General features: G+C 39.6%; 2 protein-coding genes across 2 annotated transcripts; both read right to left on the bottom strand.

Annotated features, from left to right (window-relative positions):
- Positions 1-1,671: 1,671 nt before the first annotated feature.
- Positions 1,672-10,102, bottom strand: smim36 (small integral membrane protein 36). The gene is made up of 2 exons (XM_088070273.1): positions 9,174-10,102; positions 1,672-5,621 (listed from the first exon to the last, which is right to left on the bottom strand). The coding sequence occupies exon 1, from the start codon at positions 9,660-9,662 to the stop codon at positions 9,309-9,311; it is 354 nt and encodes a 117-aa protein (XP_087926399.1). The 5' UTR covers positions 9,663-10,102; the 3' UTR covers positions 1,672-5,621; positions 9,174-9,308.
- An 11,682-nt stretch (positions 10,103-21,784) lies between these two features.
- LOC121964560 (transmembrane protein 100-like) lies at positions 21,785-24,471 on the bottom strand. Its single transcript, XM_042514764.2, has one exon. It carries the CDS (start codon positions 24,469-24,471, stop codon positions 24,001-24,003), a length of 471 nt encoding a protein of 156 aa, XP_042370698.2. The 3' UTR covers positions 21,785-24,000.
- Between the last annotated feature and the right edge of the window lie 2,779 nt (positions 24,472-27,250).

A 27,250-nucleotide genomic window follows, 5' to 3' on the forward strand; every position in this document is an offset into this window, starting at 1 on the left:
CACAGGACAGAGGAGACACCTGTCTCTGTTTCCAGGGTGCGTCTGGACAGTTTTAGAGGACTCCAGCCGATTACTGCAGAGACAAAAACCTGAACCCGCAGCAGACAGAGTATCACTGGTAGTATGATTTCAACATTCAGTAATAATACTTCATCTTCAGCAGAGATTAAAGTGAGGAAGCTGAGGAGCAAAACGTGAGACAGAGTAATGTCAGATTTCCAAAAATGCAGAGTGATGTAACTCCAAACAAGGTCCACTAGGTGGCAGCACCCCCCTAAAAATCACTCATGTTTATTTAAAACAGGAAATGTCTCAAAGGCTCAATTTGGAAAATAAAAGCTCTTTATTTCCTCTTTTTATCGAAGTAAAAGTTGGAGTGTTCAGAGCCTTTACGTCAGTAAAAGTACTAATAAGCCTGCCACATCATAAAAATACCTCCTTTGGCTGAAGTGTAAGTAAGTATAAGTATACGTCTAAGTATTGCACTCAAACTCCTACATATGGCCTGCTATTGTCAGATGTAACATGTACATGATGCATCAAACATAAAAGAACTTACTGTGCAAAGAAAAGCTTATTAGTTAGTATTTTATTTTATTTTTATTATTCTATTATACTTTATCATTTGTTATTTCATTTTATTTTATTTTATTTACAAGCTTATATACATTTTTGAAACATGAAACCTCAAGTAAAATAATCTGTTGTTGCAGGAAGCTTATTTTAGTTTCTAGTTTAAATCATCTTGCTTAAGCTGGAGTTTAAACTTTGGGATGCTCAAAGAAAGTCTCTGTTCATGATGACATCCAACTCTGCAGCTATCATGCATGAATTCAGGATCCAAATTCTGCAAAAAGGAAAAATTAAAAACTGAAAGATTGGCAATTTATATTTATATTTTTAAACAGCACTTAAACAGTGTTTTTTTATTTTATTTTATTTTATTTTATTTTTATTGACCAAAAAGCGAAAGCTGTGAGTAATTGAGGACAGACTGAGAAAAGCGATCACAGTTCACTGAAATGGAATAAAATAGAATTTCTGATTAACGATTATTAATTCAATTAATTTAAGGATATTAAAAAATGAAAATGTAAGTCAAAACATGATATTTTTCTCACTATAACCAAGTGTTTTTGTGCCCAAACAATCACATGTTTCAGTGTCTTTGCTGCATAAATGTGAGGTTTCTGTGGTTTGCAGAAACAACATTTGCTTTCTTTGTCTGAAGAAGTGAGATGAAAACTGAACACGTGAAAGAACGTGTTCTGTCTCCACATTTCTGACCAGATTAAATCCCAGCGAGTGCACAACATGTACGGCTCTTTTGATTCCCGCTGTCTCATATTTGACCCTCTGCGGCACCCCGCTGAGTTGGAATTGCCGTTATGTAATACCATTTTCTCAAAGTGAAAGGGAGCAGATTAGGATATTCTGCTAATCCCACCGCTTCCCAGCGTCACACGGTGACAGCAGAGGAGTTTTTAGTGCCGCTTTAAAATCTGGGTGGACACGTAATGTATCAGCGTGACAGCGTGGACGTGTTTGATGTGTTTTTCTCTTGCAGTTTCTCAGTTACTGCAGATTTGTTTTTTGCGGCACCAGCCTTAAAATGTTTAACTTTTTCGTTATATGTTTCCTTTTTTAATAACTCAAGATTGTACACAACAGTTCAGTTTCTTTTTTTATTCATAGATTTGCACATTAGTTTCTGTTTACATCAGTTAAATAAAATCTTAATGCACCTTTTAAAAGTTCTGGTCACATCGTTGTCTTTGCACAATAACAGATTTAATGGATAAAACATTATTAAACATTGCCTCATCCCATAAAATAAAGATAAATATAACTAGCTCCCATTTCTCTCTGTGACATGAGTGGAATGAAATTTTAGCAAACATTCATTCGAGTAATGAAATCCACTCGATTTTGATATTATAAACCGTGAAATGAACACACAGCATGAGCAGCAACATGCAGAGACATAAAAAAAAATCAGTACGACTCCTTCAGAGGTGAAAACAACAGACCAGACAAAAACCCCAAAAGAGACCCGCAGACATCAATATGAAGAATTATTGAATGAAACCTCCAATAACTGATAAATCGATATAGATCTGTCTCTGTAGATCTATAGATGTGAAAAATCAGTTATGTGTCTATGTTCAAAATGTGCTGCATCAGGTGTATCGAATTTTAGACAAAACTGAAATTTTAACTCCCTGGGTTTCTTTTTTGTTAGAGATGTACAAAAAGTAACATTTTTTCAAACACTTTTTGCTTTCTGCAGTAGTTGTACATGTTAATATGTTATTGTTGTGGTCACTGCAGACATTATACCTGCAGGTTAACGTTACATAATCCTGACGACTAATCACTCGGACCTCAGCGAAGAACACACTAAAGGCAGGTTTTTAGCCCTCCAATTGTGCGTATTGAAATTGGAAATACATATACACTTAATGAAAAGACGTCAAAAAATTAGCGCCAAAAAGGAAAAATTTACACTGGCATGAGGTGGTATTTCAGGCAATTCAAAAGAGCCACATTTCACAAAACTTCAGTGGAAACCCTTTTTAGTCAAGAGCTGTTATTGCATCACATAAGTTTATAACCCACAATTCCTCTGTGAAATCGTGGACTACATCTCCCAGAAATCCCTCATACGTGGCCGCTCCCACGTATAAGGGGCTCGCCTTTCCATCACGGCTCCATAACACGCCTACGTGGCCTTGGATAGGAAATAATGACGGATAGTTTGGTGGCTGCAATAGAAATAAAGCTGCTAATGTTTCGAACATCCATCGCCATGGTTACTGGGATGTTATCACCAGAGGAGATGCTACAGACAGTGGAAACACAGTCAACTCCTCATTGTGTTTTTATCAACATTTCAAAAATATCGTTTAAGTTTTTCTTGTAAACATCAATTTTGTTGTTTTGCTTGTTTTTTTTGTCACCTTTGTCCTTGCAATTTATTAATTGCCTTTTCCCATATGTTTTTCAAAACCTTTCTGCTCGGGTTTCAATACTTGTGAAGAGCGTCTGAATGCAGCACAAGAAAACACTGATGTCCGTCTAGGTTTCAAAGCATTAACTTTGTCGCATATACAGTTTGCAACCCCAACAAAACATTCATTTTTTGCATCATTTATGCACAAAATTTGTTCAAACTCAGATTCGTGTAAGCGGACAAGAATTTTTCAGAATTACCAACATCAGACTTCAAGAAACCTGGAAGCTGACCTTCACTGAGCCGTTGGTAGATGATCTGTGGGTGTCTCTTTTTAGGTTTTTTTATTCAAGCACACAATTTATTTTATAAAAAAGTTTAATTGTGTTAAAGTCATTATTGTTTGTTGCGCTGCGTTTAGACGCCTTTCACAAGCGTCTAAACCTCTGAAACCTGAGAAAACTAGTTTCAATTATTTTTTTAAAACTTTGGAAAAAAAGGCAGTGAGCAACTTGGAAAGAAATATCCTGCAAATTGAATAAAAGGTATAAAGTGATAAGAAAATCAACAAGAAAATGTTGTTATAGATGTAAATATTTGTTTCTTTATTCGTTTTTTTTTTCCTTTTCTTTTTTTTGCACTTTCTTAAGGTCATTTTTGTGTTAATTTTTGTTTTTTACATTTATCTTTTGTTCTTGTTTTCAGGTAAATTTCTTGCTAAATAGGTTTCAAAGGGTTAACTGGCAGGTGCTCGTATCAGACGTCCCTGATGTTCAGAGAGCCGCTCTGTCCGCAGGACTCTGGATTACTGGAGTCACAGACAGACAGATGGGGTTTGCACGTCCAGGTTTCGGTCAGGTCCCGGGCGTTGCGTGCTGCGGTGGCGAGCACGGTCTCTGAGCCTCATGTAGGCTTCAGATGAGCCGTCGGGTCAGGCCTGAACACGACCAAATCTCAGCCTGTTGACAACCTGAAGCTTACGTAACCCTCCAGCGGACAAAAAAACAGCACAGGGCAAAAACAAATACATAATACATGCTCCTAATACTCTGCGGCGGTCACCATATAATCCACAAACATGGAATATGGAGGGGGGTGGATAATTGTGCAATTCATATTATGGATGGGAGGCCGCCATTGGTGGGCTGCTCAGCTGGCTGTGTGCTGGGTTTTTTTTTTTTATGTAAGAGGATTTGTTGCAGTGAGGGCCTCTATGGCACGAGTCCTCCAAAGACTCGGGGGTTGGATCATCTGTCACAGGGTGCCACCGCCAATGGGCAAAAGGGGATGGCCTGACGTGGGAGACGAGAGTCTTTTTGGTCGAGGAGGATTTGGCCGTTTCAGGAAGGAAGACGGATTAAGCCAGTTTGCCATTTTTTGTGCTCAGTACAAATAAATCTGACATTTAGAATCAGTCACAAAAAGACAGCGTATCCGTTCTGTGCGGAGAAATTTCTTGTATAAAAAAATACTTTAAAACACATCTTGGGGAGATTTTGTCATTTTCCCTAAATCCCAAAATTTCCTGCTGTTTACACCATTCAGAGAGTAAGATGCCTCTATATGAGGAACGTATATGAATGACACTGAATAAAATGTGAACATAGCAGAGAGCAGAGCAGAGCCGCTGTCAGCGAAACTTCACTGATTATTGCAGAAGATAGAAGTTTAATTTCCACAAAAACAACCAAAAATGCTGTTGTGTTCATACCAGGTCAGGGGTTGGCGGTGTAACATTGTAATGACAACAGCCATTGACATGCGCATTGCCAATTTACATGGCAACAAGAAGCAGTGGTGTTTTCAAAAAAATACACACTGGAACCCGATTTCAAAAGTTTGCATTTTCAGACCCCCAAAATGCTGTTGTCATGTGAACTGAAAGCCAAACCACCAACAAAAGTTCAACTTTTCATGCAAGAACCATGTAAACAGCCCCTTAGACACACCGGATCTGCACCATTAGCACACCGGCGTACACCTGAGGTACGCCAAGTGGGCGGAGGCTGCACACCATTTGACGGTTATCAGAATCTGCAGATATGACGGATCTGCTGCTAAAATTCACCAAGACCACACGGCCCTTACAAACACGAACAAATCGAAGGAGACAGAGAAATGATGATGTCATTCAGGTATACACAAAAAGAGACTGTGAACATTTTTGTCCATGCAGGCAACTAAGAAAGCTAAAGTGATTTTTGTACTGTCGGCTGACATCGTTGTTTGTTTTGTCAGCTGACAGTCACGTGGTCCCTGATTACAGTCCATGGAAACAGCTTTAACAGCCCTCACCGTTACATGATAATCGGTGCACCATCACACAGAAATGTAACAGCTCTAAGTGTTTCTGCAGGTAACGAGCAGGTCCTGATGTAGCAGAGTCAAAGTCCAAATGTGTCCGATGTCCCAGCAGATAGATAAACCTCAGTGAACTGGTTGAAGTCAGACTTGTTGTCTCGTGTCTTGTAAGCTCATCTGATGCAGGACATGCAGATAAACCAGTCAGTGTAAGAAGTTTTGGTTCTTCGTGGCCCCTTGATGGGATGTGGTCGACACCCTCCGAAGGTTCGGACTGAACAGGCAGACTGGTGCTGCAGGTGGATGGATGCTGATGGCAGGAATTTAAGAGACTTATGGGAGTTGTATCAGCAGGTTGTCTGAGTTCCTAGAAAAACAAGAAAACGTGCAAATAACTACAAATTCCCATCACTTAGTTTTCATAATGGCTGACTTCCAAAATTCATCCTCGACTATAAAAACTACAATTGAACCACAGTTTCCAAAGTAAGGAACAATCTTGAAAAACTGAACGACATGGATCTTAAGCTTCAGAAAAGGACCTTCGGATGAGATTGATTTTGTCCAACAAAATCTTCTTTAAAAAATATAGAAAGAGGGCAATAAGGAACTTAACAAGTAATGGCCAAAAATGAACAAGAAATTCATAAAAAGTTACAGGGAAAAATCCTAAAAATGAGGGGAAAAAAACAAGTAAAATTTAATAATAATAATAATAATAATAATAATAATAATAATAATAATAATAATAATAATAATAATAGTAATAATAATAATAGTAATGATAAAATAGAAGAAAAGGACCTTTTTTTGCTTTTTTTTTTTAAAAAAATACTTGTATTGCTTAAGCATAGCTTAAAGAAAGGCAATGTCAATCATTTGGTTTTCTATCAGTCAGTGCAATGGGTTAGTCCAGGCTGAAAAATCTCAACAACTATTTGATGGATTGAAATGAAATTTGAATCCTAGTGACTTCTGTGATTCTCTGACTCTGACTCTGACTTTGATTAGCCCCATACCTCATTTTTTTGACCAAATAATGATAAATAATAATAATAATAATAATCAGCCTCATTTACCCTGTGATGATCTACAGATGATAAAGAGATGATGTGTCTGAGCTGGAGGATTTCCCTCCAAACAAACATTGTTTCTCTGTCTTTTAACACCAGCCAACAAATCTCTGTTAACGCCAACATCTGCTGCCCGCCGCATGAGAATTTAACCCTTGTCAGAGGCCACTGAAGGGTTAGTCCCACTGTCCAGCATACGTCAAAGGGATGAGTGACGAGTGTACATCTGTCCATCCATTCATTATTTTCCTGTCCACTGAGGGTTTATGTTGTCAGCCCAGTTCATCTCTGTGATGCAGAGATGAGGCGGGAGGAGGGGGAGGATTTACAGGCTGGATTCAGACCCTCATGCAGCAGGACGAAGGGCTTAGAGTCTGGGACCTCAGGGTCTGAAGTTTGGGGGGAGGGGAGACCACAGACGGACGGTTTGGTGCTGATGACAGCTTCATAACTGCTGTGAGTGAGGTCTAAAGACCAATCATGACAGTGTGTTTAACCAGCAACTAGCAACTCAAAGAAAAAAACACCCAAAAATGACCAAGAAATTAGTAAAAAGATACAAAAAATACCTGAAAATTACCAGACTGAAAGAAAAGATAATGTGATGATAATTTTGTAACGTAGAACATAAATGTAGTTTCCTTCATGTAACAAGCCAAATGTCATGTTTGCTTTTGCAGCTATAAACACAGCTGTTCTGCAACACACTGAAAAAACATTTTGCAAGAAGATAATTACTCTGACAGAAGTGGGAACGTTATGTTTCAAACATGGTTTGAACATTTCTGATAAATCATTTTAAACCTCTGTGGGACGTTTTTGTAAAACTGTCTGCATGCAGCTTTACGTCGATGACCTGCCCACCAGGAGTCCGGACACTGTGATCACATGATGTAGATGTTTCCTCACTGAAACAACTCCTGGAAACTTCCACTCTTACGGCTCAAGTGGAACAAATAATCTCACTGTTGGTTAAACCAGCTGAAAATGATTCATGATTACAGACTTTTACCTCACCTGAGAAAGAAAAGCAATAATAGTGGACATCAACTCAAGTAAATAAAATTTCCACCCAAACAACCCTAAAGATCAAAGACTCAAACCTAATTAAATATAACTGATGTTCTGGCACTGGTTCAAAACATTCAAAAATATACTCCAGATTTTTGCAGCAGCTCCAGTTGAGTTTGATATCCAAAAATATCCAAACTATCAGTAGAAAATCCTGAAAACATAAAGCACAAGGACTTCTTCTTCTGCAGGAGCTGGTAAACACCATGAACAGACTGCAAAAGCGGATGAAAAAGTCTGCAAACATTAAAAGGCATTATACTTTATGTTTGATGTCAATAGATCAGCAACAAAACTGCAGCCTGAAATTAATTAATCAGCTTTTCATTTTTTGTTAATCTGATTATAACAGAATGAACCATTCGGCTGCTCGGTGTCGCGGTGATTCGTACTCAGACACATATCAGTATTAATTGATTTCCATGCATTTACTAATGCACGATGGATTATAGTTGGAACATAAACAACACTGGCACGACATGTTCTGTATGTTATGGGATGAACAGATGCCCTCGATGCACAATGAACAGTAACATCTGAACATACACAGATGTTTGCATGCAGGAAGATTTAACAGATCTGGTTTATTTTACAGAAATACAAATCTCTGTGGTTGTAGGTTCAAATTATTAATATACTTTGAGTTTTAATGACAGTTTTCATGCCATAAAAGTTTCCCCTTATTGGTAGTTCTGTTCTTGCTGGAGTCCCCATAATGTCAGTGTGTTTTCCACCACGAGTCCCCACAATGTCTGTTTTAGTCCCCACAATGCCATTGTGGTGCCACTTTATGTTTTTATTGGTGAGACGATCAGTTGATTAACTGAGAAGTTACTTGAGAAAAATCAAAAGGCAACAGTTTTAATAACTGATTTGTCATTTAATTAACTATTTAATATAAATATTTGTTTTTCTCATGTAGATGGTTCAATGAGTTGTTATGTTTCCAGTTTGTAACCTTTTATTCTTATACTCTGTTTATTGACTTGCAGGCACATGCAAAGCGTAGCCTGCATCACCAACTTCTGTTGGTCTTGGTCTCAAGACTGGTCTCCACTTTCAGAGCGTCCAGGTCTCGTCTCAGAATCAAACATATTTTGACTTGGTCTTGTCTTGGTCTCGAGACGAGACCAATAGAGACTACAACAGATGAATTTGTTAACATAATTACTGTGGTTGGATGTAAAACTTAATTTTTCAAATCCAGAAATCTAACCAATCGTGCAATTCATTCATAGTTTGTTTTTTTGGTCACTGATAATGGCTGATACGCATCATAGAAATAAATAGATAGTCTTGGTCTTGTCTTGGTCTTGGTCTTGGTCTTGGTCTCGGTCTTTGTTTCGGTTCAGTTCAAGGTTCATTTATTGTCATTTGTACATCTTGACATGTGGAAGAATGAAACTCGTAACTCAGGTCCAGCAGCGTGCGATAAAGTGACAGATTACTAATTAAATTAACTAAATAAATAAAATAAGAAATAACCTAATACCTGAGATTATTTCTAATAACTTAATAGGCCTAAATTAAGAGGGAGAGAGACACATATTAAAACATGAAAAAACAGAGCAGCATGTTGAAATGGTACGGTCATTACATCAACATTTTCACTAAATAACTGCGAAAAAACCCTGAAAAACGCTGAGATGCTGAATGACTGTTGATAAAACGTACAATCACGATGTCCCGTTAGGGTTAAAAATGGTTTGGTTTGTCTGATGTTGGTTTTGTTGACAGGTTATCAAAGATTTTGGGTCGACCTTTGGGCTGCTTACCTCCTGCTGGTCTACTCAGCAGCTCTTCATCCAGGGAAAAGTTAAAAAAACCTAAAAAAGAAAAACATACAAAGTGACACAGCAGCACTTCATGGTCGTCCCTCTTCCTCCTCCTCCTCCTCCTCCTCCTCTTCCTCACACCAGAGTACTCCTCTTCTCCCGCTCTCTCTCCCTCTCTCTGTCCCGCTCCCTCTCTCCTCTGTCCCGGCTCAGGTCTGGCGTGGGCAGCTCCCCGTGGCCGGCCGTGTTGTTGGGCTCGTAGCGGGACGAGGCGGGAGAGTTCTGCATGACCACCAGGCGTATTGGTGACTGGCTGGGCGGCGCCGGCGTGTTGTCGGGGGCGTACTCCTTGGTGGGGTCTTTGCCCCGGCAGTCGTACAGGATGCAGGAGATGAGGAAGACCAGGAGCAGGATGACATAGCTGGCGACCAGGATGATGAGGTTGAGGGTGACGGGGTCAATCTCCAGGTAGAATTCCATGAAACCCATGGTGCCGCTTCATATCGCGCCCCGGATCCGGAGGAGGGAAATCAACAGAATATGCAGAAGAGAAGAAGAAAAAGAAGACTCAGATGGCGGCTGCGGGACGGACAGCTGGCACGAGAGACAGCAAAAGACAGGCGAGGACGGCGTCAGAGAGATGAAATGAGCGGATCAGCCGAGAGAGAGAGAGGCAGCGACAGCAGGCCAGAGTGGATGTGAAGCTCTGTGCTTTTAATCTGCTCCTCCAACCTTGAATTTCAGCAGCCAATGATTAAAGCTGCTCAGTTTTAATAACTTAAGCCACCATTTTGATTTTCCCAGCAGCCCAGTGACAAAATCGGCAAAATGGAGGAAGGTGCCCCGAACGCACACCTGTCAGCGTGCCACGAGCGTCACTTTGGGGGATTTTGGGAGTCATGTAATATGTATTAAACAACTGTTATTATGTCACTGAGATTATTTTTTTTTTAACATTTGAAATCAAATTAGATTAAAAGCATAAAACGTCACACGAACAGGCTGCAGACTCGCTGCAAACACGCAATCTTACGGGTACTGATGTTAGCATGTTAGCACATCCTGGTAATGACCAGTACAGGTTTTTATACACGGGGCCATTATAAAACTGCAGTTTTTAGAGATGCACTACACAGTATTTAATTTACTTTGTATTATTGCATTTTATCATCGTACAAGATTTGATTAAAATAAGTAGATAATAACAAACATAACAAGAATAAAAAAGCAGAGGTTAAGAATCCCAAAGAGGCTTATAGTAAAGTCACACAAACAGGATACAGACGCACTCGCTTGAAAAGGTATTTATTAACCATTAAAATGGTATAATATTTATCAGATACAGCTTTATAATAGCGGTCCAAATATTTTAAATAGATAGAATTTTTTTTCTCTTTTTCTCTTTTTTAAAACACGTTAAAACCGGCTCGAGGTGACGGCTGTGCGTCTGCATGAGTGTGATTTTTCTTTATTTTTTACATTCACTTTTGTGTGTTTGGTTTGATTGTTTGTTTGTTTTCAAGCTCTATTTCAGATCTTTTACATTTTGCCCTAAAAAAAACAAACAAACTGAAAATTAGAACAAAAAAGGATGCAAAAGAGAAGAAAAAAACAACAGAGAAATGACCTGGAAAAAAGTCTTTAAAAACTAACAATTATTCTCAAACATAATTTTATATCTGCGATAATGCCAATTAGAAAAACTGTTTTCTGGACACTTTTCCCTAACTTAAAAAAAAAGAAAATTCTATATTTTCAAAATTTTGCAATTTGCAGGATATTTCCTGTAAAGTTGTTCAATGCATTTTTTCCATGTTTTCAACAAAAAATTCAAACCAATCTGCGCAGGATTAAAACGTTTAAATACTTGTGAAAGGTGCCTGAACACAGCGCAAGAAAATGTCGATCCAGCTTTGAACTGGTTAAAATGTTTTTTTTTTAATTCCAACTTAAATTTCTTGTATGTTCCATTTTTTTAAATTTTATTTTATTTTATTTTGTCGACTCTTTGTCCCTCTTTTTGTCCTGAACAGCGGCGCTAACACTGAGGTGAGGCTGGAGCTGTGCACAGAGGAAGTCTTGAATAAAAGAATTGATACGATGCACCAGAGATAAAGATATAAGCAGCGGCATGACCTTTGACCCCAGAAAGGTTTCAGCCATCTGTGATCTAAAGCAGTCTGGGAGGCTCACTTCAGGTCGTGGATTACATCTGCATCTTTTCTCCTGTAATCTGCTGAGGAGGCTTTTTACTGAAGTCTGGATGGATTCATCAGAAAGAGTGAAGGAGGATTTTTGTAATCTGTATTGAGACCATGTGTTTGTTATTTATCTCAGTGTGCAGCAGCAGCAGGAGGAGGAGGAGAGGAGGAGAGGAGGAGGTGGAGGAGGAGTCAGACAGTCACCATGAGAGGCTGAGTTTGTGTCATGGTGCTAAACAATAATCAAAAAGTGTTAAAACCTGCTTTTAGTTAATTAGCACAAAAGCAGGCAGTAAAGTTTTAGTCTGTTTAAAATAAAATGATCCTCACATCATCTAACTGCATCTGAAACAGCAGAACTGGAGTCTGAAACTGACAGTTTGACAACCATGATACTTCTCTCAGTGAGTGTTGTCTTATTTTATTCTTTACTTTCATAACTTTAAATGAGAACAAGAGAGTGAAACGTGTTTCTGAACACGTACTCTGTTATCCACATTTTAGGTCCTTGCAGTTTCAGAGTGTTCTTGTCTTCATGCAGCTCATCACCAGAATAAATGTTTGCATTACATATTTCTGCAGATGTACTATGTTTATATAACACCTTTACAGAGAATTTACAAAGCGCTTTGACAAACAAAGCAAAGTCAGAAATGGACTAGAGTTAAATTAATTTAATAATGCAATTTAAAAAAGACCAAAAACATAACAAAAGCAATAAAAAATAAATAAATAACAAATGGATAAAATAATGAATAGGATAAAATTGTTTTCCTTTGTCTAAAGGGAGCAAAAACTCACAGAGACCAGTCATCTCCTTACTAGTTTAAAATTCAGAACATCCGGCTGTTTTAGTTTCTGTTTTAAGGGTATATTTTATTTTAATTTAATTTTATTTAATTTTATTTGATCGTATTTAATTTTATTTAATTTGATTTAATTTGATTTAATTTGATTTAATTTAATTTAATTTTATTTTCATTGTTTAAAGCTTCTGAATTATTTTTTTTAATCAGACTGATGGGACTCAAAAGTCTGCACTGAAAACATAATATTACTGGCACAAATGAATACATCTATATAGTGGAAAGATATTATCAAATTTAATGTAGCATAATAGTCTTTTTTGTATTTTCTGTTAATTTCCTGTAGGTGGCGCTCTTTTCTCTCTCTTTCCTGTCATGCACTGCTCATCACGCCTTTTTCTTCTTCTGCTGTTTGTTCAGTACGTCTAACGGCTGCTGGAGAGTTCAAACTTTACTAATGCTGAACTTTAAACGTCGTCTGTGAGACTCTGAGCAGCCGCAGCGCCACAGACCGCAGCTCTGAACGTATACACTGAGTAAACGATGTCATGTGACCCCGCCGTCGTGCACACGGAGCGGGACGAGGCTCCACATGAAAGTTTTCTGCATGTTGTTTGAATTCACTCTGCATCTGTTCTGCATTATGCATCAGAGCCGCAGCTTCTCGTGTGTCGCAGCGTCCCTCAAACTCGCATTAAAGCCTCCACAAAAACAAAAAAATCATGTTTTCACAATTCCACCAAAAAAAGCAGAAACAGGTCAACAAGCGACTGTCTGCGGACCCCGCGTGTGTCCGTCTTTAAACCTCTCAACCCTCCTCCTGTCTAAATAAAACAGAGAAAAATGAAAAGAGGATATCCAGTCTCTTCAAAAAATGTTGTAAAACAACAGAATCAGGAAATACCTTTCAGACCAGGGACACCTAAACTACTGTCCTCGACAGCAGATGGCGAGCGCCGGGGGAATAAAAAGGCGGGGTAAAAATAACAGCAGGAAATATATAGCAAAAGCGGATATTAGACTTTAGAGAGAGAGGACACCCAAACAAGCTGGAATGAGCTGCTAATGGAATAATATGAGCCTGACCTACTAAACTGTAAACAGCAGCAGACGCGTCTGACAACTCTCTTCTGAGGGGAGAAACGCGTCTTCACGTTTCACTAAATGTTGGCGTTAAATAAAAATTGTTGCACTGCAGAAAACGAACGTAAGTCAACTGGATGCTTCGGGATTCTGTGTTTTTACCGACTTAAACCAAAAACAGGCGCTGCTTCTCAAAGTCAGGGATGCTTCTTCGGTCAGACGGGCCAATCAGCACCAGAAAAAATGTTTGCATTGAACGTTTCTGCAAACTAGTGTTACATTACATCCAGTTTTGAACAAATATGTTGAAACTTTACATTTACCAACTTTGTGGTTCAGTTTAGGTATCAAATTCACTCAGTTATGGTTAATAAAAGATTAACCATTTTTACTTGAACACCCATGTTTGGTGTCACGAAAGTCGATGGAGGACCAGGGACAGGTCGGTGAAATGTCTGCAGGTTCAGTAAAACAACTGCAAAACACTTAAAATGTGCTTTAAGAGCACTAAAGGCTGATTTATGACTACACTCAACACTTTTGAAAAGTGCTGCCCAACAGAAATTGCATATTATTAAACACTTTTGAGGTGAAAAAAGACCTAAAATATTAGATTAAATAGAACAAAAAAATGAAAGAAAAATGTAAAAAAAAAAACCAAACAAACAAAAAAAACCCCTATATTTCTTATTTTGTTAAAAAAAATGAAATTTTTTAAAAAATTTAAAAAAAAAAATGACCCCAAAATTATTAGTTTGGATTATTAGATATTATTTCAAAAAATAAAAAATAAAAGAAAATGAGAGAAAACTATATTATAATTTTGTTAATAATATATTAAAAATTATGTTACAATAAAAGAAAAAAGTTTAAAATTAAAATGGTCAGATTAATTATAGGATATGTGGCAGATTGTTTGAAGCGTTCTTCCAACAACGTCAAATTATTGCTTTAAGAAATCACTTTTTATAATCATCCAAAGGGAAACATGAATATCTGAAGCTGATTTCGTGACATCCAGTCGGTCGTTTTTGGGTGTTCCTCCGCGCTGCGGCTGTGCAGCATTGTGTTGTTTAGAGGAAGTGGAGTCATTAAGGCTCTCATGTGCAGCCTTCGCTCGTCTTATCGCTGACTGGAGGGACGTCAGCGGGCCACGATGGCAATCAACATGGTGCTGCCATTCTTCTGAAACACAATGTGAACTTCCTGCATCGAGGCGGCGCCCCCCCGCCCGTCTGTCACAGCACCCACTGCAAACTGGGAGCTCCCCGCTCACCCTTTTATTTCAATACGCCTCTAAATCCATCAGCACGCCAGCAAATGAAAGAAACACATGCAGAGAAAAAGTTTGAGGGGAAAAAAGGGATTTTTGACAGATGAAAGGAAGTGCCCCTCCCTGGCTGATGGGGACTTTCGGGGCTCTCCTGGGCCTCTGTGCCATTGTTGGCCCTGCTGGTCTCCTTCAGAGGCTCAGACCAGCTTCTAATCAGAGGATCTTTCCCACCACAACCGGAGCCACTCCGTCCCACAGAGGACAAACTGATCCGAAATCTGCTCTACAAAAACCTCTGCTTCTTCTTCAGGGTCTGCTGCATTTGAACATCCCTATCAGATGTTTGAAAACAGCATTTCTTAGTGCAGCGTGCAACTGAGGACTCACTTTCCTGAGCTTTAAAACAAAGGATTTGGGCTCCCTGATCTGGTGAAGCCACGCTCTGTATATTTTTGGTCATCAGCTGCATTTCCAGCAGCTATTGTGCCCACAAACCCACGTTTTTTTAGCATGGCATTGATGGCCTTCTACCCATAAATGTGCCACCAAAACAACATTTTTTTGTGAAACATCAGCCGCATTTCCAGTGCCGATTGTGCCATTAAAACTGCGTTTTTTAAGAAAGTCATTGCTAACATTTCTAGCATCAATTTTGCGACTAACTCAGCAAGTATTTTAGCAAAGATTAGAGGCAATTTCAGTTGTGATTGTTTCCAAAAGCACATCTTTTTAGCAAGACATCAGTTGCATTTCCAGCAGCAATAGTGCCACCAATTCAGAAAAAAAAATCTTTATTTGTGAGGCATCTGCAGCATTTCAAGCTGTGATTTTACCACCAAAGCCAAGTTTTTTTTAAACGAGACATTCGCTCTATGTCCACCCACAACTGTGCCACTAAAACCATGTCTATTGGCGAAACGTCAACAGCATTTACAGCGTCAATTGTTCCACCAAAACCGCTTGTTTTTTGGCAAATACATCAGCAATATTTGTTGGCACCATTGCTGCTGGAAATGCTGCCTAAGTTTATCAGAACAACATGCTGATTTGGCGGAGCTGTTGAGACAGCAGCTGCATTTCCAGCTAGAATGGTCCGTCAGTACCAAACTGCTGCTTTACACATAAAATCATTATTTTATGACTGTGACATTTTTAGACGAAATCAGCAAAAGTACCAGTTAAGAGATGAGCTGTACTTTAAAATGAATCATTCGCCACAAAGCTCGCATTACTCCCAAATTAGCAGCAAATAAGTATTTGTGCTTGTAAAAACGTCAGTGAAAGAACACGAGAGTCTCAGAAACGCTGCCGGAGTTAAGTCAAAGTGATCACAAAAGGAATTATTTATGAGCTCAGTTAATTCTGCACCGACGGTACAACTTTTAAACTTGATGACATTGTGAGTCTGGATCCTGGTGACCTGGTCAGGTCTCACAGCTTTAATTTCATTGGTTATCATTTCGGCAGGTAGCAGCGAGGCGTGTAATGACTCAGTGTTCCCATCAGATTCCAGTTTTAGCTGCAGGAAACGAGTCTGTAATGAGCCGCGCTGCCTCCCAGCAGCTCTGACCAACAGCATCTTCCACATCCAGCCTCATTACTGACTCAGCCACCTGTCAGCAGCAGCTGCAGTTTGTCTGCCGACAGGTAATTAAAGCTCACCTCTGCAGACAGCTGGGACACCGTCTGCCCGCTCTCTGACTCTAACGAGCTGCAGCACGAACCGTCAGACCGGCTCCACTTTGAGAAATTCGTTAGTGTTTCAGTGGCTGATTCTTTTTTGACGTTAAAGCAAATGAACGTTTCTAAATGAACCACAGAGACGTAGCAGCTCTTCAGGACGATTAGTCTGCAGATAGAAAATGCAGATTTCAAAGCTTTTTTTCTCCCAGCTGAGATAGCAGAATCACTGAGATAATCTGAGCCAATCAGAGTTTCACAGCAGGAATTACACGAATTTCCTCTCAGATTTGTGCAAAACTTAAAGAGATATTTGGAAATGTCGATAAAACACAATTGCGAGATGACAGCATTTCCACTGAGTGATGTTCTGTGATTTCTCCTCTCACAGTAACGTTTGAGAAGCACAGCAGCCACACAAACTGCTGACTTTTGTGTGGGAGTCTGGAGTTCGTGTCCTGTGTGTGTGTGTGTGTGTGTGTGTGTGTTATCTACACTTTACCATCTGCCTTTGCCTAAATCTAACACGCCGTGACTCTGACATTCAACGCTGTTGCGTGAACACAGAGACCGTGCCGCTTCATCCCGTCACACGTGCGTTTGTTGACATCACCGTGATGGGCTGCATCATCCCGCCATGACATCATCCCGCCATGACATCATTACACCATGACATCATCCCGCCACATGCATCTCTGTAGCGGCACGTCATCGTTTGACTGGAAGGTCACCTGACCGAGTGTCAGCATGCGTGGAGTTTGGAGGGAGAATGTGTTGTACGCTTCCTAAACTATGTAGCTTGATAGGCGAGTGCTGAAGAGTTAAAAACAAACAAGAAAGTTAAAATTTACAAAAAAAACGTTAAAGTAACCACACTTTAATCTATACCTTAAAGCTTAAAGGACCTGATTGTTGTAATGATGACATCTGAGGATTTTCAGTTCGTGATCTTCACAGTTTAACCCTTACTGACCCTCATTAGATCATTTAAATCATAGAAGGTGTCGACCTTTAAAAGTCAAAGTTATTGTCGGTTGTGCCACATGTACAGAACATAAACAGGATTCAAAGGCTGTTTTTCTCAAACCTGGAGGTTTCACATGCGAGTAAAACTATAAAAAAGTAAGAATTAAATATAAGTGATCAAATTCCAGTTAAAGGAAGGCGGCGGCGTCTTCTTTCATGCTGTCTCACTGATTTGATTTCTTTCATCTTCGACTTCACAGTTTCCTCCGATGTTTCCTGTGTTTCCACCTCAGAACCACTTCAAGGGCTCTCAGCTGCTGCGGTCAATGTCTTCTTCATTTATTAGTCACCGGAGCAGAAACACTGAAGCACTTTAACCCTTTGCATTCTTGCACAGTGGTGGGCGTACCAATTCTTTTTCAGAGAACTGGATGCTTCAGGTTGATGCAGATTATCAAACCTTTCAAATTTTTCACTTTTTGCAAAATATGGCATCAATTTCTCTGTGACACTTTGCTGTAGTGTATTTATTTTTGACAGCTCTGATGCATTTACGGTCGACTTCATGTATAATTTCACATTAATGGAGATCAAGTCAATTTTAATTCATTCAACATCCCACTTGTTTGCACGTTTTTTGGCAAGACCTTTGCAGCATTTCCAGTGGTGACAGTGCCACTAAAACCATGCTTTTAGAGACATCGGTGGCATTTGGTGGCAAATCTATATAATATATTTTTTAAATACTATAAAAACTACATGAGACATACAACATAAACTTAAAAAAAAGTTACAGATAAAATTTTAAAAAAGATGCCAGCGAAAAGTTAGCTTCATTGATTTAGAAAGTGATTAAAATGTAAAGTTGGGGCCCGGGTTATGGTTAGGGTCCAGAGGGTCCAGAATCTGTTGATTTCTCCGGCTTGCCTATATGGATTTTTTCACTTTTTATATCACAGTGCGTATCACACCGCCATAAATAATCTGTCTGTGCGTCCGTGCGTTTCTAACGAGTTGGGTTGTAGCTTGCTGGCCACCTTGACCAGTGATGTCACCAGTGCATGTTGCATGTGGACGCGCCCGCCGCCTTCCGGCTGTCGGCCAACGCACGATAACGACGCCACCGGCTCTGTCCGACCACGCTATTATCTGATGCATATTGCACGTGGACGCGGAAGGTGGCTTCTGGCGTCACGCTCGTACGCCGAAAGCACCGACAGAGCGGCGCCGTTTGACGAGTTCAGAATAAGCGCGGGTCGTGCCTGATATCATGTCGGCAGAAATCTTTAATCAGAGATCGACTGTTGAAGCTGCAGAAACTTTATTCAGTCAGAGGAAAACGAGCAGCAGCAGACCTGTGCGCGCCTGGATTCAGAGGCGTGGAGGCGGGTCTGTTCAGCCGCCCGCCGACCTTGAGGCCCGATGACAGAACAATCACACGCCTGCGGGGGAATTATTTCAAAGTTTTGGTAAAGGGTGTGTAGGAACAGAAACCGCCTTCCTGTTCTCCGGCTGATGTCTTTTCATCCTGCCGACTCCCCGTCTCTTTGCGTGCCAGGCCCTGGCTGTCCGAGAGTCTGGGGTGTGTTTAACGGCGGGAGGACAGGGGGACAGGGGGACAGTGGGGGACAGGGGGGGCGACGCTGCCACTGTGTTGCACCTCTGGTCACTCAGCTGGTCACTGTGCTACAGGAAGGGAAGGGAGGGTCGGGATTTCCCCTCCGAACCGTCCTCACAGAGCCTGAGACCTGAGACACAAGCAGAAACACAAAGACTCGCTGATCCAAATTATTTACCTCCAACAAACAGTCAGCACCTCAAACTGGGCAAACTGGAAATGAGTCTGATCCCAGCAGCTGCTGGCAATGGTTGCATTTATCTCAACAATGATCGTTTGGATCGCTGGGAAATTTAACACAAATATCCACGTTTACCAGAAAATAAATCCCACTAACTCTGATGTTGTAATGTTTGAGATCAGCCTCAGCCTCAGCAACACTTACAGAAGTCTCTGCTGGTCTCAGTCTCAGTCTCAGTCTCAGTCTCAGCAGAGTCCAGATTTTTAATTGAGGCGGGAAATCAGAGGACAATAGTTTATATATGTGTGTGTGTGTGTGTGTGTGTGTGTGTGTGTGTGTGTGTGTGTGTTGAGGATAAATTGAATTTTTGTTCTCTTGCCCTTTGTATATCGACCTGAGAAATTTGAACAATAAAGTGCATGACATTTAAATAAACAAATCAATAAATCACTCAATATAACTATCAATATAACTCTGTATGTATGTTTATATATATGTTTTATTATCTTGTATTTATTTTATCATGTGTCTGTCTTTCAAATTTGGACATTACTACAGGCCTACATTTTCTCAAAAACACATTTTTGTCCCCTGCTTTCATTTGCTGACACCCCCCCACCTTCCAAAAATTTGGGTCAGTCCATACGTCACATGATCAACAGCAGGAAGTAGCATCGTCTGAGCCTCCTGAAGTCAATGTGAAGACCAAAAGTAAGATCTCACTCTGTTTTCTGTATTTCTCATCGTGTTGCAACATTGTGTCATTTGTTGTTTTAAAGCTAATCTTTGTAAAAACACCGGAAGGTACTTGGTGTTTTTATGTCGTGAGAATATGTTTGATTGGTTTGGTAATGCTTTGTAAAAAGTCCTGGTCCTCTCCTTCAGTTAAGACACGTCGAAAAATTAAGATTGAACATAACATGTCATTATTAATCAATCATTTTGGGGTTAAAATAAGAGATCTCTTTGTGGGAACGTTCTTCAAACTGGGAACTGTGGAAACACAAAGTGATTAAACACCAAAACAGATAAAAGATAACAAATCAATCAATAAATATACTATTAATCATAACTAAAAAAGATAAATAAGTAAATGAAATACTCTCAATTTTTGATAAATGTAAATTTAAAATAAAAGAATAAAAAATAATAACAAAATGAAAACATAACAAACTCTACATAAAAATGTTAAAAATAATAAAATGATATAACATCTAGTCAAACAGAGTAACATTTATAAATGAATAGTCATTAAATAAATAAATATAAACAGGTAAAATTCAATTAAAAGCCAAACTTAGATATATTTCTGATAATATATTTCTTTTTGTGCTTAAGCTGAAACTTGCAAAATGTCAAGAACAATATTTTACAATACAATGTAAAATTTGACTATTTTATTTTACTCAAATAAATCTTGGAATCCAATTACCTTGAAAAGGGAAAGTCAATATGACTAATAAAAATACATTCTGCTTTACTTTATAGCTAACTGTTAAATTTACTTAAAATTGAGCAATATTTACTTAATTTTTTGAAGTTGTTGCAATTCAAAAATGACACGTGGAATGACCTTGTTCTCTCTAAGTTTCGGCAGTTTTAGTAAACCAAGTTAGTTAGTTAGACTTAACTGGATCATCACAAAGAGGATTTAGCCGATAATAAAGTTAGGAGATCTGCAAGTTTTGGTTTTAGAAAATAGAAATATGACTGAAAAGTTTGTAACCAGCAGAGTGCAGATATATAAAGCAAAGTAAACCTGCTTCTCTGAAGTTACTAAAACGATGAAAGATTGATTTAATTAAAGCTGTAATTTTTAAGTTGAAACAACTTCACAAAAGTTTTAAGTAAACTCAACAATTAGATGTAAAGTAAACACAAATTAAGAATTATAGTAATGTCAACTTCAGATTTGACAGCCTGCAGGATCGAGACTGAGGTGATGCAGCGCTGCATCCCGTCTCTCCCCCTCTCTCTTTCCACTCTGTCTGCGCCTCCTCCTCCTCCTCCTCCTCCTCCTCCTCCCACATTCCCAGGATGCTGCACTCCGGTGGAGATAAAGTTAGCACTGCAGAAGTGACAACGCGTTGTAACCGTTACCCGTCAACACAACCTCCTCCTCCCAATGACCAAACCTCCGCCCCCTCTCCTCCTCCTCCTCCTCCTCCTCCTCCTCCTCCTCGTATTATTATCTGGTCGTGTGTCTGCGGGACGCTAGGCAACATAAACAAAACTAAATATATCAACCCGAGCCGCTCGTATACTTTCCAGCCTGTCCTCAAGCTGCTCTCAACACTGAACCGTCACCGAGGACAGAGACCATCACTTTTTCTTGTGCTGTGTTCACTTTTCACAAGTATTTCAACCTCTGAAACCCTGATTTCATGTGAAAACTTGGCAAGAAATGTCCCATAAATTAAAAAAAAATAAAATAGATGGCAAGGAAATGACCTGAAAATTAGCTGGGGGAGAAAATGTCCAGAAAAATATTCCTATAATTCTTATAATTCAAAAAAATAATGTTACAGAGAAAAATAAATATATTAATAATAATAATAATAATAATAATTTTTATTTAATTAATTTTTTTTCTTATTTTATGTGTTTTTGTTTTCTGTTCTTTTCTTCTTTTTCATGATTTGGTTTTTTTTGTTTTTGTTGAGTTGAGTTGGTTTTTTTTGTTGAGTTTTTTAGCACGTTCTCGTGAATGCGATATCTCAAGAAAGTGTGAGTGTCCCATCTTTTTTTAAGAGATCAAGCCAGTCTGCTCATGTGTTAAAGGGTTAAAAAAAGGACCCTCATGTTGGCACTTGAATCTTGAGTTTAATACAACAAATATGTTTCACTCATTTGTCAGCAGAGAATAAATAAGACTGAAAAAAAGGAAAGTTACGGGTTATAACCATCAGTTTAACAGCTTGATAAAGTGGAATATATGACATTTGGTTATTTCTCATCACTGTGGATCATAGTGCACGAGTTTAAACATACAAAGTGGCATGCATATCAGAGATTTAACCCGTTTGTGAGCTCAGCATTCACAACGCTACTCAACGCGATGTTTTTTTTTTTTTTTTAGTGCGTCTTTATCCTCTTCTAGACAAAACCAGAACAAGAGCTGGCATTTCTGCAAATCATGGAAATCTTACATTTCTGCATTATTTTGTAGCAGCCAAACTTTTCCTTAAAACATAATTGATAAGATAAATTAGTAGGATGCAAATGTAATTTGGAGGAGACGGGTCTCGAAAGTGGTTGTTGGAACATTGTGCCGTTAAATAAATGATCATTAGGAGACATCGTCCCTGAACGTCTGCTGCATATTTTGTGTCGCTCCAGATTACGAGATATTTCCCCGACTGGTGGAACTAGATTAGATGTCAGAGGACCAATAACAGTGAGGAGATTCATCCACTTGGGAGCATGAAATGTCATCTTAATCTATCAGCAGCAAGTTTTAGGGATCCTTTTGCATCAGCTGTTTACAGCTCGAGATGTCGTCACCGTGATGTCAGCAAAAGCAGCACGGCCCTTAAGGCCACGTTCACACTGCAGGCAAATCCGCCTGAGGACAGACCGTCCGCGCTGTCACTTGGAAGAGATCAGATTGGATTTGTTGCGTCCATACATCACTCAAAAAACTACTAATGACGATGCACGGGTTGCTGTGGTGACGACGTAGGCGTCAGTACGTGTGCTGGTGACGCGGATTACCAACACGGAAGTATGAGCAGCGGAAAAATGGAGATACAACATCTCGCTATCCAAATACTTGTCAAGTTGCGGCGCTGACCTCCTCCGCCAAAATAAAATTAAATAAATGTATTATTTTATTTTATTTCATTTTATAATATAAATAATTTTATTTTGGTGGAGGAGTTTTGTTTTTAGATAAAACAAAATAAAAAATGTATAATTTTATTTTATTTTATTTTTATAAATTTAAATGTTCTATTTTTAAAATGTTGTTATGAAACGTACAAATGCAATGTATCAGTGGTTTGCAGAGATGCTTTTTTTTGGCGACTGACTGAGAAACATTAAATGTCTGCCGATGCAGAAGCGAAATGTTATATCCAACAAAAAGAGGAATTAGAGTAACGTATGAACCGCTGAGGCCACATTTCGAGTTAGTCAGAGAAGAAGAAACAGGAAGAGAAACATCAATAACAGAGTACCATGTTAAAGTCTTTCGTAGCTTATTAGCAGCTTTTCAGCAGAGAAACTGTACATCATCGATGAGCTCTGAAGGGCCACAGCTGACCTTTTATTTCATCAAATAACCTGCAGACGAATCGATTCGTTGAGTCTGTAAAATGTCCGAAGAATCGATTATTAACCCTTTAAAATCCAGATCGATGTCACTTTTCTTGTCCTGCATTCAGGCGCCTTTCAAGAGTATTTCGACCTTTAGATTTTTCTGATTTCTTTGGAAAACAAGACTGAAAACGCAACTTCGCCAAGAAATGTCCCACGAACTGCAAGAAATTCTTAGATTTAGAAAATTATATTAAAAACAGAAAACTATATTTGTAATTATCATACTTGTATATTTAAAATGATCTCACAAAATGATAATTATGATTATTTTCGGGACTCATGCCATTTCTCTTTGCTATTTTTCATGTAATTTTCTTGTGTGTTTGTTTGTTTTTTTTTACTAATTTCTTGCAGATTTTGGGCTCATTTCCTTTGTTGGTTGCTTGTTGCCTTCTTCTCATATATTTGAAAGAAATTGAGCAAATTTGCTCAAGTTTCAGACTCGTCTCAGAGTTCGGCTTCCGGTCTGGAGTTTAAAGCCTGCAGGTCCAAATGTGTCCAAACACTCGTCCTTCGCTCTGACCATCGTCTCGTCCTTTAAGGCGTCGTTTGCAGAGTTTTCTCGCCTGCAGCGTGAAGGCGAGACGCACTTTACGAAAATGCAAAGTCCACCAGTTTATGTCCCAGTTAAACTTTGTCGGTGAGGTGCGTTTTATGTTCACAGCCTGAACCACCAACGTAACTTAAACTCCACGCCGCTCAGGCCACGCAGTAACCGTGGCTCGCCATGAGGGCGGTCTGACTCTCCCTCCGCTTGTCCCTCTTCTTCCTCAGTCGGATCCTCCAGCAGACGGCGCTGGATCCCAGCAGGCCCAGTCCAGCAGACAGCAGCACCAGCCCCAGCACCGAGATGGTGGACCCGTGCGAGTTGAAGGTGTACGCCACCGCCGTGACCACGACTCCGGCGATGAGTACGACAACGCCAAACGGCACCATGCAGCGGTAGCAGGACATTTCAGCGCCACCTGTGGCTGCCGTCAGCTGGATCTCGTTGACGTGCGGGACGTGTGTCGTCACGACGACGCTGCGGTCCTTCCTGGCCTTCTCCCGGCTCAGCTTCTCGGCAGAGATGGATGCCGGCATCCTCACGGCGCCTCTGGGGATCCTGCCGGCTTTGCTGTGGAGGTCGTCCGGCATGGCGATCTTACTGGCGAGGAAGAGGTGGGCCATCTTTACACTGATGTCAGCAGTCAGCCAATCACAGAACAGCTAGCTGAAAAAGGAAAATTGAAGAGGTGTTAAAGAATCTCTCCTGTATCGACCTCAGTGGCTGAAAATGACATAAACAGCTACAACAAATATTAACCCTTTAACACCGGGAGCAACATCAGTTTACGCGTTCATTCAGACTCCGTTCACGAGCATTTAAACCTCTGAAACCCGAGAAAAACACCGAAAAAATCTGCAACTTGGCATGGAAAAAACGACTAATGTCCAGAAACTCTTTTCTTTTTCTTTCTTTTTTCTTCCTTTTCTTTCTTTCGTTCTTATTAAATTTGGGTAGTTTTCTCCTAACTTGTAACTTATACTCGTGTTCTTGAAAGAAATTAAGCCAATTTGCTCATTTAATTTGAAGCATGCGTTGACAAAGCTCTCCTCCCTCTGACTCCTCATCCTCAGTGACGACGATCGTGACTCCTGATGTGTTTCATGATGTTCAGCTGCTGCTAACGACACTTTAATGTGAAACAGACGCAGGAAGCATTTAGATTTCATTAACAGCAGATCAGAAAACAGGGAGGGTCTCACTAAACATGATCAGAGACATAAATCAGGGACAGTTAGAAAGAATCGCCTGATGGAGGTCAGGAGGTCCATCATCTGCTGCAGTTTGGAAGTTACATCATCAAATAAGTGGAGTAATTAGTACTATTTTGTTTTAGTTTATTTTTCTTTCTTTTACCTGATTTATGTATTTATTTATTTATTTTGCTATTTTGTTTTACTTTTTACTCATTTCTTACAAATTTTGGGGTATTTTTTTCTTTTTTTGCCCTTAGCCTTCTTATGTTTTTTTTTTTTAAACAAATCAAGCCAGAGTGACAGGGTTAGATAAAATTGTCAAGACATTTTGGCAAGATTTTGTAAAGTTATGTTTCTAAACATGTTAAATCATGTCCAACCGCCCGCTCCGACTGGAGCAGTTTTACAAACTGTCATTGTGTGCGAACAATATGCACAGAGGTGGTTATTAATAGCGCCCATACCACCGACTCATCACATGTACCTGTAAGCCAGGCATCACCAACTGGCGGACCACGGTCCAGATCCGGACCAAAACTTCGTCCCATCCGGACCCGTGGCCAAGTTGTAATAAAATGTAAGAATGAGAACAATATTTTTTAAGGAGTAGTGCTGGGCAATTAATCGAAAAATAATTGAAACCGACATTCAGAACCTCTAACCGATGTAACCTTGCCCATTTTGGGTATTTCAGTTATTTAAAAATTCCCTTAACCCTTTCCCCACCGGGGCAGCCAACTCCCACGCATCTGCCACGCGTCTCACGCTTTTGGGCTGTCTCACGCTCTCACAACAAAAAAAACACCAAAACACAGCGAGGGCAGAAGTGTTGAACATTGATGTAAAAAAGTGAACAACTTTGACTGTAGAACAGCTGAGTGTTTGACAGCCACAGCATCTCATCATCACAGATCAAACAGCTGATGGTCCGACAGCAGCGCAGTGAGACAGACAAACAGAGCGCAGCTTCTCCTCAAAGCACCAAAGTGTCTGAAACAGACACATCTGCAGAGGTGAAAGTGACTTCTTTAGACTCTACAGACGACTTTGTGTTAGTTTCAGCTTTAATCAGACTTTGGATAAATTATTTAGAAACACCAGGACGCATCGCTCCGTGTCTCATCCAGTCGCTCGCGCTGAGCTCTCATTATTATTTCCAGGGGCAGATGTAATGTTTTGGGGGCCCGGGGCCACAAGCACATGAGTTTATTTTCAGCCTTTCTCTAACTGTGAATGTCGGCAGGCTGTTGGCAGCTATAGGAGAAGTAGGCCGACTCAAACGTTTTTAATTCCTGAGTAAAATGATTAACAGCACAGAAGTTTGACAGAAGCTGAAGTCAGAGTCCTGCAGTCAGGAGAGGTTGGACTATTATCAGCACAATGTGCTTCAATTTACCTGAAGTTTGTTTCAGATGGAGCTTTTCATTTTATGTAATGCTGGAAAGTTTAATAAATAATAATAAATCAGATGTTTATTACACTCCAACACACCATGGTCACATGACACTGAGTCAGTGAACTATGAGGGCAAAAAACAAACCATAGTGATAAAGAGAATAATTTTAAAAAATATCAAATAACTCTACATTTATAATCATATCTTTATATTAGGTGACAGAAAAATTATAGATTCATTATAATTTATATATATTATTTATATTTAATGTTATGATTTTTTCTTGTCATTTTCTTTTTTTGCTAATATCAGGTCATTTTCTTCTAACTTTTTACTTCTTTCTTTTCCAATTTTTGGGTCAGTTGTTGTTAAGAGCCTCATCGCCCTCTTTCTTTGAAAGAAATCAGGCCAGTTTGTTAAGGTTTTAAAGGGTTAAATGGAGTCATTAGTTGATGTCAGAGCACTCTGAGAAGCATTTTTAAAGTGAGAAAAGATTTTACCTCGATGCCTTTTACCTCTGAGATCTGAAGAGATGTGACTGCTGAGCACACACACACACACACTCACACACTCACACACTCTTAAGTTTTGATGATGCAAACACCTTCTTCTTCTCCTCTAGCGCTGTAAACGTAAAGCTCTTACTGTTGCCGTGTGCAGCTCTCCATGCTCTGTCTTCAGTCGCTCTGTGCAGACGCTCCACAGGTCGTCAGTCTGCGCTCGCTGCTCTGCATCGTCCTGACTGCAGGAATAAATGGGGGAATATGGCTATCAATAGAAAAAACGGGGGGCCTGCCCTCCCCCACGCCT

Source organism: Plectropomus leopardus, chromosome 19, assembly GCF_026936395.1.
Source record: "Plectropomus leopardus strain MGB_pleo_1.0 chromosome 19, ASM2693639v1, whole genome shotgun sequence".
In the NCBI taxonomy this organism is placed as follows: Eukaryota; Metazoa; Chordata; class Actinopteri; order Perciformes; family Serranidae; genus Plectropomus; species Plectropomus leopardus.

Coding starts and splice junctions, on each gene's coding strand:
- smim36 (XM_088070273.1), bottom strand. CDS start 9,662: ATGGGTTTCATGGAATTCTACCTGGAGATTGACCCCGTCACCCTCAAC.
- LOC121964560 (XM_042514764.2), bottom strand. CDS start 24,471: ATGGCCCACCTCTTCCTCGCCAGTAAGATCGCCATGCCGGACGACCTC.